At 39.1% G+C, this 19150-nt stretch overlaps 1 protein-coding gene and 1 non-coding gene across 5 annotated transcripts in view; one reads left to right on the top strand and one right to left on the bottom strand.

The window, feature by feature from the left end:
* Positions 1–18581, bottom strand: part of EFCAB2 (EF-hand calcium binding domain 2) — a 111600-nt gene extending 93019 nt beyond the window's left edge. The window contains exons 1-2 of one of the 4 annotated variants that reach the window (XM_027564674.1): positions 18198–18581; positions 17639–17757 (exon numbers count right to left, since the gene is read on the bottom strand). In XM_027564674.1, coding sequence (XP_027420475.1) covers positions 17639–17669 — 31 coding nt within the window. In that variant the 5' untranslated portion in view covers positions 17670–17757; positions 18198–18581. Of the gene's footprint in view, positions 1–17638; positions 18173–18197 lie in introns of those variants that run through there. The other 3 variants (XM_027564675.1, XM_027564673.1, XM_027564677.1) reach the window with 3 other exon arrangements.
* Positions 5783–5889, top strand: LOC113907112. The gene has a single exon (XR_003515100.1). It is a non-coding gene; the product is annotated as a U6 spliceosomal RNA (small nuclear RNA).
* Positions 18582–19150: the final 569 nt, after the last annotated feature.

Here is a 19150-nt window from a genome sequence, read left to right on the forward strand (position 1 = left end):
TCAGTCATGTCTGACTCTGTGACCCCGTGGACTATGGCCCACCAGGCTCCGCTGTCCATGGAATTCTCCAGGCAAGAAACTGTAGTTGGTACCCATTCTCTTCTCCAGGGGATCTTCCTGACCCAGGGATCAAACCTGGGTCTCCTGCATTGCAGGCAGCTTCTTTACCATCTGAGCCACCAGGGAAGCCGGAGCTTCCTACACTGGTTTTCATGAAGTCGTAAACCTTACTAGAATCTATTGGTATTTCACTAATAATATTTTTTGAACTAGTAATTACTTTAATTATTGGGTTAGATATGCAAATCATCTTTTTAAAAATACTAAATAGGGACTTCCCTAGTGGTCCAGTGGTTAAGACTCCATGTTCCCAATACAGGAGGTCCAGGTTCATTCCCTAGTTAGGGAACTAGATCCCACATGCTGCAACTAAGATCCAGGGCAGCCAAATAAATTAATGTTAAAAAAAAAAGATAAAAAAATACTAAATAAAATGTATATATTTTATATTATTTACATTATTCATAGTTGTTCCTACCCTTCTAGGTCACAAAAGCATACAGCAGACTTCTTTTTTATAAAACAAATATAATGAAATTAATACAATACAATAATAAAATACCTTTTAATTGGTGAAATCTCAGAGGCAAGTTATATTACTGCACAGTAATTCCTTTTACCTTCTTCCCATATTACACATTACTAAAGCCAACAATTTGACATATTTGTTTTTCAGCAATAGAAATACTAGGGCTAAAAATTATCTATTATACCAAGTTAAAATCAAACCATACCAAGACAAAACCAAAACTGTGCTATGCTAGTTGCTCACTCATGTCCAATTCTTTGTGACCCCATGGGCTATAACCCACCAGGTTCCTCTGTCCATGGGGATTCTCCAGGCAAGAATACTGGAGGGGGTTGCCATGCCCTCCTCCAGGGGATCTTCCCAACTCAGGGATTGAACCCAGGTCTCCAGCATTACAGGTGGATTCTTTACCATCTGAGTCACTAGAGAAGCCCCAAACCAAAACTACTTAACATTTAATTTCAAAAGAGGAAATTAATGATAAAAAATACAGAAGGAGCTATATTAACCAAAATATATGTCAAACTGCCTAAGAAAACAGAGAGGTTTTTGTTTTGTTTCCTTTCCCTCTGTCCCATTGAGTGACAGTTGCCACTGACACAATCCCAGGGCAAGGATGTAATCAAAGGTTTTCAATTTCAGCACCAGCTACCAAATACTGGCCCCACTACCCAGGGAGAATAGAAAAGTTTTTAAATATCACAGCTGGGTTTTTTTCTAAAGCTAAGATGTCTGTATATATATTTAAATACTAGGTACTCAAAATCCCACCTTCATAAATTAAGAGAAAATAATAAGCCCCAAGAGAAATCCTTATCATGAGACCTGTTTAAAACACACAACAAAGAAGGTAAAGAAATGCATTCCAGATTAATTAACTAGAAGTATAAATTATGTTATTGTTCTATTTGACCCAAATAATGCCAATACCTATTCCAGAGATATGCTGTTTTAAAAAAAATGTTAACAACCCATTAAGGTGTTTTGGGGGGAGGAGGAGTTCTTAATGAATTCTTATTTTATAAATGGGTTGATCCAAAAACAATATATCACCAAAACACCTGGCTTAAAATACTGTACGGTATTCACTCATGATCTAGCTTTATGTTACTACGTGCTTTCATTTATCAAATATTTATTGATCATGTACCACAAATACATTTTAATTTAAAAGGAAAACAAATCAGCTACAGTAAACTATAATAGCAGATGTGCTAAAACTCAGCAAAGTATGTAGACAGTGTTATAGAAGCACAAGAGTGACACCCCATCTTTTTAGAGTGAGACTTAGGTAGAGATGATGAAATAGTCAGACATTGAAATGGAGAGGCATTAATTCATCCCTAACCCTCTTCAAATCTCAACATCCAGTCACAAAGAAATTTAGAATCTCTAGGCTCTAAAACCTTCTTACCTATTTCCTCTGCTACCACCTAGTCCAAGATAACACCATCATCACCTGCTCTTGCCCTGGTCCAATCTGTCACAGTGTCGGCAAGGGACCTTGGACCTTTTAAAAACATAAACTGAATTGTATTATCTCCCTAGGTAAAAGGCTTCAGTGACTTCCTCTTGCTTTTGGATAGAGGTCAGTATCCCTGACCTGGTCATCTAATACGTGTGGTCTCGGCCTACTTTATAAACCTCATTTCACACTAGTCTTACAGTCTCACCCACCCTCACTTCTTCACACCAGCTATACTAACCTTTATTCAATATTTCTAGTAAGCCATGCTCCGTTATTTATTCAGGCTTTTGAATCTTCAGTCCTTTTAGCTGAAAACTAGTAGGTTTGGGGGGGCTTCCTCGGTGACTCAACGGTAAAGAATCTGCCTGCCAATGCAGGAGACACGGGTTCTATCCCTGGGTCAGGAAGAACCCCTGCAGAAGGAAATGACAACCCACTCCAGTATTCCTGCCTAGTAAATCCCCTGGATAGAGGAGTCTGGCGGGCTACAGTCCATAGGGTCGCAAACAAGTCGGACATAAGTTAGGAACTACACAACAACAGCAGGTTTTTCAGAATAGGGAATGCCACACTCAAAGCCCCTGAAGTAAGAAAAAATTAACTCAGGGGTCCCTCTTCTAGAACTTTTTGAACTTAACCCAAATATCACTGAATTATGGTTCTCTTCTCTACAGTATATAATCTCTTAAGACGGTAAGACCCAAATATGTTCTATTCTCCAATGTCCATCACAGTGCCTGACACAGGAAGTAATTAGTGATATAATATATAGAACTCCTACTACATGTGAAACTCTCTGCTACGTGCTTTACCACTGTATGAGGTAGCTTCTATTTTACTCCTCATTTAACAAGCAAAGAAGTTAGAATAGTTACGTACCTAGCCTAAAATTCTTGCTGTTGTTCAGTCACTAAGTCATGTCCAACTCTTTTGAGATCCAGCTATTAAGAGGTAGAGCTGGAATTCAAATCCATCAAGAGTTACTATCAATTTCATGTTCTGTACCACTAAACAATACCATTTATTCAAGGAAGCCCAGGATAAGAAAACAATATATACAGAGGCTTATAACTTTCATTATGGAAAAAAAAAACACATAAACTGTTCATTATGGTACAATATAGAAGGCATGGAGGGTGGCACCTACCAGACTTGTGATTAGAGCAGAACCTGGAGAAATAAAACATCAGAGTCTGCTCTATTAGAGAATTAATACCATACTAAAGCAATGGTGATGGGCAGGGAGGCCTGGTGTACTGTGATTCATGGGGCCACAAAGAGTCGGACACGGCTGGGCAACTGAACTGAACTGAAGGCAATGGGAAACATGAAAGGTTTTGACAGAGAATTCATCACCAGATAAGCAGATTTTCAACATGGTAAATGAAAATAAGTAAAACAATTAAGAAGCTTTTGCAATAATTCAGTAGATGCACATGTACGTACGAACAAATTGAGGAAGCTCCTATTTTTATGACTTGTATTTTCTCTGTCATATAAGAAGTGAAAAAATGAATAGGGAGGATGCCTACTCTTATCACTTCTATTGAACATAGTATTGGAAATCCTAGCCACAGCAATCAGACAAAAAAATAAAACATATCCAAATTGGAAGGGAAGAGGTAAAACTGTCACTATTTGCAAATGACAAGATACTCTCTGCAAAGGCATTAAATTCTCCACACAAAAACCCTTAGAACCAATAAATGAATTCAGTAAGGTAGCAGGATACAAGATTAATATAAAGAAATTTGTCACATTACTTTATACTAACGATGAAATATCAGAAATAGAATGCAAAAATATAATCCTGCTTAAAATTATGTCAAAAAGAAATACCTAGAAATAGACTTAAACAAGGAGATGAAAGACCTATATGCTGAAAATTATAAAACATTGATAAAGGAAATTGAAAATTATTAAAAGAATGGAAAGATCTCCCATGCTCTTGGATTGGGAGAACTAATATTGTTAAAATGGCTTATCCCACACAAAGCAATCTACAGATCTCATACAATCACTATCAAAATACCCATAACATTTTTCACAGAACTAGAACAAATAATACTAAAATTTACATGGACCCACAAAAGACCCAGAATTGCCAAAGCAATCTTGATGAAAAAGAACAAAGCTGGAGGCATAATCCTTCTACACTTCAGAGATTACTGCTGTTGCTGCTGCTGCTGCTGCTGCTAAGTCACTTCAGTCGTGTCTGACTCTGTGCAACCCCACAGATGGCAGCCCACCAGGCTCCCCTGTCCCTGGGATTCTCCAGGCAAGAACACTGGAGTGGGTTGCCATTTCCTTCTCCAATGCATGAAAGTGAAAAGTGAAAGTGAAGTCGCTCAGTCGTGTCCAACCCTCAGCGACCCCAAGGACTGCAGCCTTCCAAGCTCCTCCATCCATGGGATTTTCCAGGCAAGAGTACTGAAGTGGGGTGCCATTGCCTTCTCTGTCAGAGACTACTACAAAGCTACAGTAATCAAAACAGCCTAATGTTGGCATAAAAAAGATATATGGATCAATGAAACAGAATAGGGAGGCCAGAAATAAACCCACATATTTATATAGTCAATTAATATACAAGACAGCAATCAAATACAACAGAGAAAAGATAATCTCTTCAGTAAGTGGTGTTGGGAATACTGGGCTGCTACTTGTAAATTAATGAAATTAGGACATTCCCTCACACCATATACAAAAATGAACTCAAAATGTTTTAAAGACCTAAATATAAGACATGACACCATGAAGAGACTCCTAGAAGAGAACATAGGCAAAACATTCTCAGATATAAATTGTAGGAATATTTTCTTAGATTAGTCTCCCAAGGCAAAAGAAAACAAAAATAAATATAACCTAAACAAAATTAAATGTTTTGCACAGCAAAATAAACTGTCAACAAAATGAAAAGATAACCTATGAACTGGGAAAAAATATTTGCAAACGATGTGATTGACGAGTAATAGCCAAGAATATAAACACCCCATACAATTAACTGTCAAAAAACAAACAACCTAATCAAAGACCTAAGTAGACATTTCTCCAAAAAAGACATACAGGTGCCCAACAGGCACAAGAAAAGACACTCAACATCACTAATTATTAATGTGAATCAAAACAAGAATGAGGTATCACCTCATACTGGTTAGAATGGCTATCATCAAAAAAAGTCTATAGATAATAAACGCTGGAGGGAGTGTGTGAAGGAAAGGGAACCTCCTATACTGTTGATGGGAATGTAAATTGGTACAGACACTTTTGCAAACAGTATGTAAGTTCCTTTAAAAACTAAAAATAGAGTTACACACACACACACAATGGAGTATTACTTGGTCATTACAAAGAATGTTATTTGCAACAACATGGATGGGCCTAGAGAATATTAAACTAACTGAAGTCAGTCAGAAAAAGACAAATATTATATGATATCATTTATATATATAGAATCTGAAAAATAATACAAATGAATCTATATACAAAACAGAAACAGATTCACAGACACAGAAAACAAACTAATGGTTACTAAAGAGGAAAGAGTAGGGAGGACGAATGAACTAGGAGTATGGATTAACAGAACAAAATACTATACATAAAATAGATAAGCAATGAGGATTTACTGTATATAGTACAAGGCACTATATTCAATATCTTATAATAACCTACAATGGAAAATAATCTGAAAAAAAAAGAAATATATATATACCTAAACTACTGCTGTAGTGCTCGTTTCGGCAGCACATATACTAAAATTGGAACGATACAGAGAAGATTAGCAAGGCCCCTGCGCAAGGATGACACGCAAATTCGTGAAGCGTTCCATATTTTTTAAAAATAAAATAAAATAAATAAATAAACTACTGCTGTATACCTGAAACTAACACAATACTATAAATCAACCATACTTCAATTTTTTAAGTGTATCTAAATTAAACTTCATAGAGATTTTACATAAGAGATTATCTTTGTTCCTAGGAAATACATACAAAAGTATTAAGGAAGATGCAGTACAACTGTAACATACTACTCTTAAATGTTTCAAGTAAAGAATATACATATATAACAGATATATACAACAAGTTATATGTGTATATATATATATATATGAGAGTGATAAAATGTGACAAAATATTGAAATTAATCTGGGTAAAGGGAATGTGGGAATTCTCTGTACTATTACAATTTTTCCGTAAATTCGAAATTATTTTACAAAATTATTCAAAATTATTCTTAAAAATAATCAGTGAATAAAAAGGCAGTTCAAGAATAAAAATATCTGAATTGAAGATGTCAGAGGTCATACAATCCTAGATGTTATAAGATACAAGTTCGGCCACGAAAGTGGGCAGTTGAAGTATAATGCAGATAAAGTCACTGAAACTGGTCACATTTGAAACACTTCCCCTCTCATTTCATTATATTGCACAGTTTCTATGAAACTTCACTTACTGATTTCACCTGAAGTTCTTTAATCTCTAAAATTCCTTTCACTCTTCTTTTGAAGCCTTTAGTGCTTATACTATTTTATAATGTAGTTACCAGTGCAAATCTACTAACCAATTAAAGAGTTGCATAGTTCCCTTTCCTTATAACTAATGAAAATCTTAACAGAATTTCAAATCTCTATCTCTTTGACATCCTATTAAACAGACTACCACTTTTCAGGTTTATTATCTTGAGTCCTACTCAGAAGTATTTGAGAGTCCCGTGAACTGCAGAGATCAAATCAGGCAATCCTAAAGAAAATCAACCCTGAATATTCATTGGAAGGGCTGATGCTGAAGCTACAATACTTTGGCCATCTGACGAGAAGAGCCAACTCATTGGAAAAGACCCTGATGCTGGGAAAGATTGAAGGCAAAAGGAGATGCAGGCGGCAGAGGATGAGAAGGTTAGATAGCACACCGACTCAATGGACATGAATCTGAGCAAACTCTGGGAGATAGTGAAGGACGGGGAAGCCTGGTGTGCTGCAGTCCATGGAGCTGCAAAGAGTCAGACAAAACTTAGCAACTGAACAACAACAACAGAAGTATTTAACCTATGTGATACTATTAAACTGAATACAAATGTTAACGTCAGCTACTATATCAAAGTTGGTGATAATAATGGCACATCACCCCCTACTGTACCAGGCATCCCTGCATCCCGGATCTCTCTGACTTAAATTTCCAGAAGTTATCACCTGGTTACTCCAAAGGATGAAAGATCCAACCATCTGCCTTATGACTTTCATCCAAACCTTCCATATTTAGTTTCACTCCACACACAGGCCATCAGAGATGGCTGCTGCCTCCAATTTTAAAAATTACCAGGATTTCACAGCTCCCCTTGGTTTGTTTCTTTTTGGCTCCCTCCTCCACAGGCTTATGTTTATTTTCTTTGGTTCTGCTAAGTTAGTGGCCACTCATTCATCCATTTAATAAATTATTATCTCCTCTAGTAATGTCTTTTTATAAACCCCTATTATCTCCTCTCCTATTCTCTTTATCTTTGTAAGTCTATGCCTTTTTTTTTTTAATTCTTTTACTGTCATTCTGTGGGATTTCAGTAAGGGCAAAAATAAACATGTGTACTCTATCATCATGCTGAAGCAGAAGTGCCATTCTAGCATTTTAAACAAAGAAGTTGGATTTAAAATGTAATTTCCAATCTGAGTGCTTCTGCAAATGTAACGAGGGTAGCTCTGAACTATTTTCAATATTTTTAGAAGGTTAACAAAAAACACATTTACCCATGAAAAGACCATGCAAGATGAAACTAAACTACTCTACTCATTACCCTTGGTTCATTTATTCCTTCAACAAAGATGTACAGACTGATTACAATAAATCCTATAACTGTTCTAAATCCCAGGGAATGAATAGTAAGTGAAATAAAGTTTCTGACTTCCTGAAGTTTCCACTGTAGCAGGATAGACAAACAATAAGCAAATATGTATCTTATTCTAATCATAAGCTCTGACTGGCAATTGTGTATCTTCGATTAATTAATCATTTTTAAAAGAAAAGAATGTAATTAGTAAAAAAGATCACAATAAGTACTCATAGAATTTAGAAATGAGATTATCTTCTGTAACTCATAAATAACTAGTATGAACGAACAAAGAGGAGAAGGAATGAAGTCATTTTTCCAAAGGGGATAAACGGTGGGGATCTATGTTGTATCAAAAGATTCTTGATACAAGACGTTCATTGACCATTTACTGTGGTGGCATTATTCTGCAGTATTATTTATAGCACAGAAAATTTGGAAACAATGTAGACATCCAATAGTCAGGGAAAGCTTAGGTAAACATAATTCATAAATATAATAAATGCAGCTATTAAAAATAATGCTGAGAAATACTGATGACATGACAAAATGCTTATAATAGTAAGGACAAAAGCTGGATATAAAACTATATACAACGTAATCTCAAATCCGTAAAATAAAACAAAATACAAATCTGTCTAGAAAAAAACCTAGAAGCAAATACATTGAAACTTTACCCTAGATTCTAGATCAATGGTTTTTAATAGCATCCTCATCCTCCAGTAACTTTGTTAGAAATGCAGATTCTCAAGAGCCCACTCTCAGCCCACCAGCCCCAGACTTATGGGTTCAGAAACTCTGGGAATGGTGCTTAGCAATTTGTGGTTTAACTAGCCCTCCAGGTGAGGCTGAAGTTCATTAAAGTTTGGGACTACTGCTCCAGATAAGGAGATCATGGGCCAAGTTTTCCTTCCTTTTATAATAAAATTCCCCTTGACTTCTCTATGTGGGGTATAGAGGCTAAGAGCATTGGCTTTGGAGTCCGACAGACTTGAACGTGAGTCTGTTTCAGCAGTTAGCTAAGTGGCCGGCCTTGGTCATACTGCTTTACCTGTCTATCAACACTACTCCAATCCACTCTCTCCTGCTTTACATGGTTTCTGACAAGAAGCCTAGGTAAGGCTTCTCACTTTTTTTCTGACTTCTTTCAGGATTTTCTTGTTAACTTTGGTTTTCTACAGTTTGAAATATAATATACCTAGGCATAGCTTCTTGATATTTCTCCTGATGGTGTTCAGTTAGCTTCCTGGATCTGGTTTGGTGTCTGTCATTAATTTTGGAAATTCTTGGCCGTTATTTTTTTTTTTTAATATTTACATTTATTTAGTCGCACTAAGTCTTAGTTGTAGTATGTGGGATCTAGTTCCCTGACCAGGGCTCAAATCTGGGCCCCCTCATATTGGGAGTGTGGAGTTTTAATCACTGGACTGCCAGGGACATCTCTCCTCTTGGCTGTTATTATTTTAAATATTTCTTGTGCTTCATTCTTTGATTCCTTTTCTTCTGGTAATTCCAATTATGTGTATTTTAGACCCTTTAAAATTGTCCTAGTACTTGGATGTTCTGGTTTTTCTTTGGTTTTTCATTTTCTCTCTCTGCATTTCAGTTTGGGAAGTGTCCAGTGGCATCATCTTCGAGCTCAATGATTCTTTCCCCAGTCACATTAAGTCTACTGATGGGCACATCAAAGGCATTCTTTCATTTCCATTACAGTACATTTGGTCTCTGATATTCCTTTTTCTTTCTTGGAGCTTTCATCTCTCCACTTGAAATACTCATCTGTTCTTGCATGTTGTCTACTTTTTCCATTGCAGCCCTTAACATATTAGTCATAGTTATTAAATTCTTTATCTGATAATTCCAAAATTTGTACAATGTACCTGAGTCTGGTTCTGATACTTCCTTTTTCTCCAGGTTGTTTCTCTTATCTTTTAGCATGCCTTGTAACTTCTTGTTAAAAAAACACACCTGATGCATCAGGTAGTAAGAACTGAGATAGAAGGTCATTAGTATGAGGATTAGCTTCCCAGATGGCACTAGTGGTAAAGAACCCACCTGCCAGTGGAGGAGACATAAGAGACGCAGGTCCATCTCTGGGTCGCAAAGATCCCCTGGAGGAGGGCATGGCAAGCCATTCCAGTATCCTTGGGAGAATCCCGATGGGCAGAGGAGCCTGGCGGGCTACAGTCCCTGCAGTCACAGAGAGTCGACATGCCTGAGGCCGCTGAGCACACAGGAGGGTGTGTGTGCTGTTTCCTGTTTCCTGTAGCTCCAGTGGCAGGTTCCTGCCAGAATTCCGCCTTAGATACAGCATGCATTTACATTTTTCAGTTGTAAAACACTGGTATTACACTGAGTCCTGTTTATGTGGTGATTAGGTGTGAGTGAAGAAAAGCAATCTATAATCTAGTGGTTAAATTTGTTTTTTATAAATAGACCAGGGTTTCTGGAATGTGACCCTTGTAACTGTTTTTTAGCTTCTCCCCATCCTCTTAGATGAGATAAGAAGGCTATGGGGCACTGTGGCTGGCTAAACACAGATAGGTAGGACAAGGCTCTGGTAATGTCTTTTCCCCCTGGAAAGCACATCTTTTTATGAAGAATGTTCTGGAGATTTCAAAACGGTTACTTTCCCCTTCTGCCTGCTACAGCAATAAGGAAGTCTTTCCTGTCCCTTTACCAGATAGCCTGGTGGGGTTCCTGGAAGTAAAACCCAAAAAAATATGAGGGATTTCCTAAGACTGTAGGTTCCCAGAAGTTTCTCAATAGCACAGCTTCCACATAGCCTTCAACTATTTGCCAGAATTACCAAGTATTTCTTCCAGTTTACGGCAACAGAGGTGATGACTTCCAAGCTCTTAGTGTTGGAGCTGAAACTAGAATTCTGCTTTACCATCCAAGCCCCTGTTATTCATTTGTACAAAGGGGATAAAAGGGGTCTCTCTCACATAGGTTTGTTCGAAGAATTAAATAACATAATTCATGTAAAATATTTAGCCCAGTGCCTACTCCAAAGTGCTGATGAGATCAAGAACTCTTTAAACTGAAGTCTAAGGAAATTAAATGACATGCCCAATGAAATATGGACAAAAAAAAAAAAAAGCAGTGTCCAGCCCAGGTCTTAAGCTCCAAATTTATTGCTACATTTTAAAAATAAGTTATTTCTTTACACTCATTCATTCCTTCAGCAAGTATTTACAGAGTGACTACAATACATCCTACAACTGTTCTAAATCCCAGGGAATTAACAGTAAGTGATATAACTCTTATTGAGAGAGTCAGTTCCTAGGTAGGTTGATAAGAAGTCCAGGGTTCCTGAGGAGAAAGGGGTCCGGAGCCCTTGAGAAGGAGAAAGAGGTATGGGGCTCTCAAGGAGAAAAGGACAAACGTTCTTTTCTACATTGCTTTGTCTTAGTCAATATAACAATGCATCTTGCTTGAGGACATGTTTCTCCTTAACAAGAACCTTTTGACTAACCCTGTCATCTTAAAATTATATTATGGGAGTGGGTCTGGTAAAATCTTTCTATTGTTCATTCCAATCTTGTTAACTTAAGATGTATATTATGGGAGTGGGTCTGAAAAAAATATATAAAGACTTGATAAGGCTAGTCAAAAGCAAAGGAGAAAGGGAAAGATATACCCATTTGAATGCAGAGTTCCAAAGAATAGCAAGAAGAGATAAGAAAGCCTTCCTCAGTGATCAGTTCGAAGAAATAGAGGAAAACAACAGAATGGACTAGAGATCTCTTCAAGAAAATTAGAGATACCAAGGGAACATTTCATGCAAAGATGGGCTCGATAAAGGACAGAAATGGTATGGACCTAACAGAAGAAAAGATATTAAGAAGAGGTGGCAAGAATACACAGAACTGTACAAAAAACATCTTCACGACCCAGATAATCACAATGGTGTGATCACTCACCTAGAGCCAGACATCCTGGAAAGTGGACCTTAGGAAGCATCACTATGAACAAAGCTAGTGGAAGTGACAGAATTCCAGTTGAGCTATTTCAAATCTTAAAAGATGATGCTGTGAAAGTGCTGCACTCAATATGCAAGCAAATTTGGAAAACTCAGCAGTGGCCACAGGACTGAAAAAGGTCAGTTTTCATTCCAATCCCTAAGAAAGGCAATGCCAAAGAATGCTCAAACTACTGCACAATTGCACTCATCTCACATGCTAGTAAAGTAATGCTCAAAATTCTCCAAGCCAGGCTTCAGCAATACGTGAACTGTGAATTTCCAGATGTTCAAGCTGGATTTAGAAAAGGCAGAGGAACCAGAGATCAAATTGCCAACATCCACTGGATCATTGAAAAGGCAAGAGAGTCCCAGAAAAACATCTATTTCTGCTTTATTGACTCTGCCAAAGCCTTTGACTGTGTGGATCACAATAAACTGTGGAAAATTCTGAAAGAGATGGGAATACCAGACCACCTAACCTACCTCTTGAGAAATCTGTATTCAGGTCAGGAAGCAACAGTTAGAACTGGACATGGAACAACAGACTGGTTCCAAATAGGAAAAGGAGTACGTCAAGGCTGTATATTATCACCGTGCTTATTTAACTTATATGCAGAGTACGATCATACAAAATGCCAGGCTGGATGAAGCACAAGCTGGAATCAAGATTGCTGGGATAAATATCAGTAACTTCAGATATACAGATGACACCACCCTTGTGGCAGAAAGTGAAGAACTAAACAGCCTCCTGATGAAAGTGAAAGAGGAAAGTGAAAAAGCTGGCTTCAAACTCAACATTCAAAAAACTAAGATCATGGCATCTGGTCCCATCACTTCATGGCAAATAGATGGGGAAACAGTGGAAACAGTGACAGTCTTTATTATTTTGGGGGGCTCCAAAATCACTGCAGATTGTGACTGCAGCCATGAAATTAAAAGATACTTGCTCTTCGGAAGAAAGGCTATGACTAACCTAGATAGCATATTAAAAAGCAGAGACATTACTTTGCCAACAAATCCATCTACTCAAAGCTACAGTTTTTCCAGTAGTCATGAATAGATGTGACAGCTGGACTATAAAGAAAGCTGAGCACCCAAGAATTGATGCTTTTGAACTGTGGTGTTGGAGAAGACTCTTGAGAGTCCCTTGGACTGAAAGGAAATCAAATCAGTCAATACTAAAGGAAATCAGTCCTGAATATTCATTGGAAGGACTGATGCAGAAGCTGAAACTCCAATACTTTGGCCACCTGCTACAAAGAACTGACTCATTGGAAAAGACCCTGATGCCGGCAAAGATTGAGGGCAGGGGGAGAACAGGATGACAGAGGATGAGATGGTTGGATGGCATCACCAACTCAATGGACATGAGTTTGAGTAGGCTCTGGGAGTTGGTAATGGGACAGGGAAGCCTGGCATGGTGCAGTCCATGAGGTCACAAAGAACTGGACACGACTGACCGACTGATCTGAACTGAACACTTAGATTTTATGTGATACATACGGAATCTACTAAACAGCCACTAATTCCCTAAAATGTACTAACCACTTTTCTTCTGATTTATTCAGCATTCCTTTAATGCAGGCATTGTGGTGGGTAATGAATGACCAAGAAGATACTGTCCACATTACAACAGATTATGAAATATAACTATTTCCAGTTTACCTTTGAGGAACCTGAAGATCCCTAGATTCAGTATTTTGGCTAGATCAGATACAGCTTGAGGAAACTATGATTTAAATTCAGATCTTACTTCGGTGCTCACGTTTTCTACTATCTTGTAATACACTCTGTACTATCAACAGTTCACTTTTCAAAAAGTAGTATTAACCTGTAATCTCAGTTTTTTACTTTAGATTTCCAAATGTTGGGTTTCGAGAGGAATGGCACAATACAGGGAAACAAACACAAAACAAAATTATAAAACTTCTTCCGTCTAGGAGTGGATTCCTCAATTGGAAGTACTTTACCAAGCAATATTATCAAAGCATGCAAAGTGAAAAGAATGCTTTAATACAAACAAAAATAATAAATCCTAGAAAGAACTTTGAGTACCTGAGTCTTATTTAAAAAAAAAAAAAAAAAACTGACATGCCTTCCAAAGCTCAATGGCCTGCCAAAAATTAGAATGCTATTCCTAAACAGTCTGTTTCCTAGACATGATTTTAATCACAAATAGAAGATTCTTCCAGTCCTATATAAAAGTTTCTAAGAGATAGAAACATTAAAATAAGATTAAAAGATCCAAAGAATCAACAACTACATTGATTCCTCATTTTAAACAAAACAGAGGAAAAGAAAAAAATAAATAAATAATGCTCTGGCTGAGGAAACTTACACAGAAATAACAGAACTTCAAAACTAATTTTTCCTATCCCATTCCAAGCATTCTCCTTTTAGTAAAACAAATAAAATTAAGTACTTTTAAAAAAAAATCAACTTGATTCTAGAATTTCAAATTCTTTAGCTAATATATGTTACATTTTTTAATCTAGGAAAAAAGATAAATTATACTATGTATAAAGTGCAAAAATGTTACAAATTAAGCATGGTTTCAATGTACATAATCTTACAGAAAATTTTTATAAACAGAGCCCATCATAGGTTTAGTTACTATTTACCAATATTCTCACTATTTGTATCAAGATTAATCCCTAAATGTTGAAGAAGAGCTGGATATGATCACTACACAGAAACTTAATCCTTTAGAACTTAAAACAAATTCAAGATTAAAACTGAACAACTTAAAATATATATGTGTTGTTATTTTTTTAAAGACATGCCAAAAAAAAAGTAATAAAAAAAAAAGACATGCCAATGAATTTTTTTGGCTCTCAAAAAAAATGTTGAGCCAGATGAAATAAAAGCATATAGTTTACTTGAAAGGAAGAGGGAAAAAGTCTCTAACAATAATTGTATATGCTTTTAGGTGTAGATCTTTGGGGAAACAGTAAATAACGCTTTGATTAAAACAAACACTTTTAAATTATCTGAATGTGACAATATTTATTGAATTCCTACCATGTGCTATATACTCTGCAAGACACTGAGTATAAAGAAATGATCCCCACCCTCTTTGAGCTTATAAGGTAATGGATATAGCCTTCAAAACTATCCTTTTCTTTTGCTTGATTCCATGTTCATCAAGCAACTTTAGAAATATAAATCTACCCTCTACAAAAGCTTAATACACATAAAACAGTGTACGACATTGCAGAGGTCAGCTTCCTGACCGATGTATCAACATACCCCAATTTAAATTAATAAATCTTTATTCAGGTTTGTACATCACTCTTTATGAGTTTAGTTAGCTTGAGTGAATCCTCAAAGCCTAGCCTATTCAGATTAATTGATCAGGCGTAATTTCTGAAACTTCAGAGCAGAGAATCAAATATATGAGTGAAATATGTGTATTCAAAGATGGTTATCAGCAAATGAGTCTCTAGTTTATCCTTATGACAACATACCTTTATTTCATTCTCGAGACAACATACTTCTATTTCATCATGCCCTTCAAGCTGCAATTACAATTAACTCATAGGACCGTTGTAAAGAGTAACTGAGATGTACCGTGTAACAGTGCTTCTCAAACTTTAATGTGCATGTGGAATGAGCAGGAATGCATAAATGCTGAGTCTAATTCAGTAAGTCAGGGGCAAGGACTGCGTTCCTTCCTTTCTTACAAGCTGCCAGTTATACCAGGCTGCTGCCCACATCAGGAGGGGATACAACATACCTGGCAAGCAGCTGGCACATGGGCTGCTCATACCAGTCCAGCTGACTGCTCTCTCCCTTTTGTGAATGTCTTATCTCCCTTATATAGCTCACCTTCTTTGGGAGAAAAAAATACCCTCCAAAGTTCTAACCTAATCAGAATGCCTTCCATATGGTAGGCATTAAACACATGTCAACTGAATGAATGACACCCAGTCTGATTTTAACAGTCATTACCTCTATGGCTATAGATAGAATTGTTTCTTCTCTGATATAGTTTATTATAAACAGGAAAGTATCTTCGAAAACTGAAAAATCAAAAAACCTTTCAATCTATTTTTTTAATGAAGAAAAACAAACTGTATTTGCAGCATAATCCAGTGTGTCTTTTCCTCAGGCTGACCTAATCAAATCTTTTTTAAAATCCATGATTAACTTATCTCCTGAAAGTCTTTTTTTTTTGTAAATAAGAATTTTAATAAATAAAGGTAAGTCTTTCTGGGGAAGTTTTTTTTTAGCTGCACTGGGTCTTCTCTAGTTGCTGCCAGCGGGGGCTACTTTTCATTGGGGCGCAGGAGCTTCTCATTGCCCAGGCTTTTTTTGTTGGAGAGCCCCGGCTCAGTAGTTGTGGGGCTTAGCTGCTCCCTAGCATGTGCAATCTTTCCCCGAGGGGGATGGAACCTGTGTCCCCTGCACTGGCAGGCGTATATGTAACCGCTGGACAACCAGGGAAGTCCCTCTGGGGAAAGTTTTAAAACTAATATTAAAAAAGTAATTTTCTTAGGACGTACCTTATACTTTTAAAACAGCACAATAAAATTATAAGGACATCTTAGGAAGGTAACATCTATAAAATGTCTGGCTTTTCAGACTAACGTAATCATAAAAAAAAACCAAATCGTATTATTGCTATCACTACGTCGCTGTTTGGCACAGTGCCATGTGTTTCTCTGTGATCACCATGACAAGTGACTGACTACCTCACCGCTGGCTTCTACACTTGTAAATATCACTTAATTACATCTTTGTTCCATGCTGAGAATGATATGCTGATGTTTCAAGCACTCAAAAAAGAACAAAGGTGGGGTATTATTTTACCTCTACCGTTTCAATGGCTTGACATTTTAGCGACGAGTTCACCAATTACTGAAATAGACTTATTTTTGAGTAACTAACGGAGGATGGTTTAAAAAAAAAAGCATCAACCTTTTAATCAAACTGCTGAATTAAAACAACGTTAACAGTCTTACAAATAAACATGGATAAGCGGGTTTTCTTTTCCCTAATGATGAAGACATATCAATGCCTCCCACCCAGCGACCGGAGGCCCAGTCCCGCCTCTGCCACCGCGATCGCGCTGGGCCGTCTGGTGCCGCCGCAGAGAACAGGCCTGCGCACCGAGCTCTACGCGTTCCCTCTGGAGTTTGCTCTTTCATCTTTATTAAAGTTTTTTGTGTTTTGTCTTGTTTTTCGCTTAAAACAAGACACCAGGCGGGTGGCGCGCGCACTTCGGCTCCTGGAGGCGCGGCGCGGACGCAGTCGCGGTGACCTCGAAGCCGTCCTCCCACGTCCCCGCTACGAAGGCAAAATGGTGGCCGCAAACGCCAGCCGTTTGCGGAGTTTCAGCGCAGCCGGGGAGGAGCACGGCAGACGCCCGCAGCCTGATCCGTCCTCACCCAGGCCGCCGCGGGGGCCTAGAGCCCGAGCAGCTGCCGGCGTGGCCCCTGCGGCAACGAGAGCCCAAGCTAGGGCTTGGAGGCGGTGTCCTCGAGACCGTGAACAAGGACGCCATTATGGGGCTTCAGGCCGGCGCCTCGACCGCAGCCCGCGCTGGAAGCGAGGCTCGGGGCTCCGAAGGCGGGACGATGGCGGGGGGCGGGATGAGGGCCCGGGAGGCGGGGCGAGGGAGGCAGGAACGGGGGAGGGGGCCTCCGCTGCAGGGCGGGCGGCGGGGCCTGGCCGTGTCAGCCTTCTCCCTGAGGGTGGGGCTCCAGAGGTAAGGGGTCCCACTCTGTCCCTAGCTCCCCGGTGCGGCCCGGGGTCGCGGTGGGCGGCGAGGGCTGCGCTTCGCGGTGCCTCTTACCTGTGCCGTCCCTGTCTCTGTCGTCCGCCATCTTGTTGCGGCGCCGTCGCCGGGGAGAGGCCTGTCGCTAAGCTAGGTCACGGCGTCCTGACCCCCTCCAGCTCCGCGGCGAGTCGGCCCTGGAGGATGGGCGGCTCAGAATCCCGAGGGAAGGAGACCCTGGGTCGGGAGTCGGGGGAAGGAACGCTCCGAGCGCGCGCGGCCCCCGCTCCCGCTAGGACCCTGTGGCGCTCGGAAGCCCGGATCTGTGCCCGCGACCCCTTTAGCCGCGTCGGTGGCTTCAGCCTATTCTGCCCAGTACCAAGCCCTGAACCCTGATTTTTCTGGCATAGAGGAAGTATTTAATAATAAAGTTCTGAACCCCTCCTTTCCCATGTTTCTGACCCATTTGGGGACACAGTGCTCTCCTCGTTCCCTCCAGTTTGTAGCATGTGGCGCTGCTCGCCTTTTTTTACTGCAGATTTTAAAACGCAGCTGGAGAGCTGGTGGAGAGCTCGACTCCGGAGGGGTAACAGAAGCAACCCGCAGTGCCGCCGCCTCCCCTTCCCATCTGCCCCACCTCCGGCCCACGTTTTCACCAGTCCAGTGCTCGCCGCCCGCTCCCAGAGACCGGGACTGCAAGGCGGGCGAGCGCTGGAGCTGGGACGGAAAACTGGGCTGGCGGGGAGGAAACCAGAGAGCCATTAGAGTGTTACTGGTGGAGCTGAACCGCTGTAGAAAAACATGTTGTAAAATCGGCGCAAACATTGCGTCGTCAAGGCTGCGATTTCTCATACAAAATAGAGGTTCTCATAGCAACAAAGACGTGCCTGTATTGTGCCCACTGTTAGGTACATGAAGATGTTCCTACTTGTGAAATTTGACAAGATGTCCAGCTAAATTACCGAGGGAAAGTTTTACATCTCGCTTTTCTGAAAATTGGAAGCTGTAATATGTTAAATGTTTGTCTCATTTTAAGGAAAAGTTCACTAGAATATTTTCTTTTAAAAATGATTTTTGAATAATATGCCTAATGGTGTGGTTCGAGCGAATATATATATGTTTTTAAAACTAGTTTTAGATGGTTTTTTAGTCCATGTGCGTGCTAAGCCGCTTCAGTCGTTTGACCGTTTGCGACCCCCATGGACTATAACCCGCCAGGCTCCTCTGTCCATGAGATTTTCCAGCCAAGAATACTGGAGTGGGTTGCCATTTCCTTCTCCAGGGATCCAACCCTGGGTCCCACGTTGAAGGCGGATCCTTTACTGTCTGAGCCAGGAGGAAAGCCCCTTTAATGCATGTGTATATTAATTTAAATGACTTAATTTTATGTAAAAATCATTTATAAACTTAACTGTAAATATTAAGAGGCCTTCAAAATATAAGGTATTTAATGGTTTGATTAGCTGAGTTTTTATATTTTTTATTCTGGTTCTATAATCCCTCAGTAAACCCTAAAGAAAACTAATATTCTTTATTAAAATAAGTATTTTTTCTGTAGAAGATATTCCTGTGGTGCTCCAATCAGCATTC

Source organism: Bos indicus x Bos taurus, chromosome 16 (genome assembly GCF_003369695.1).
Source record: "Bos indicus x Bos taurus breed Angus x Brahman F1 hybrid chromosome 16, Bos_hybrid_MaternalHap_v2.0, whole genome shotgun sequence".
Classification (NCBI taxonomy): Eukaryota; Metazoa; Chordata; class Mammalia; order Artiodactyla; family Bovidae; genus Bos; species Bos indicus x Bos taurus.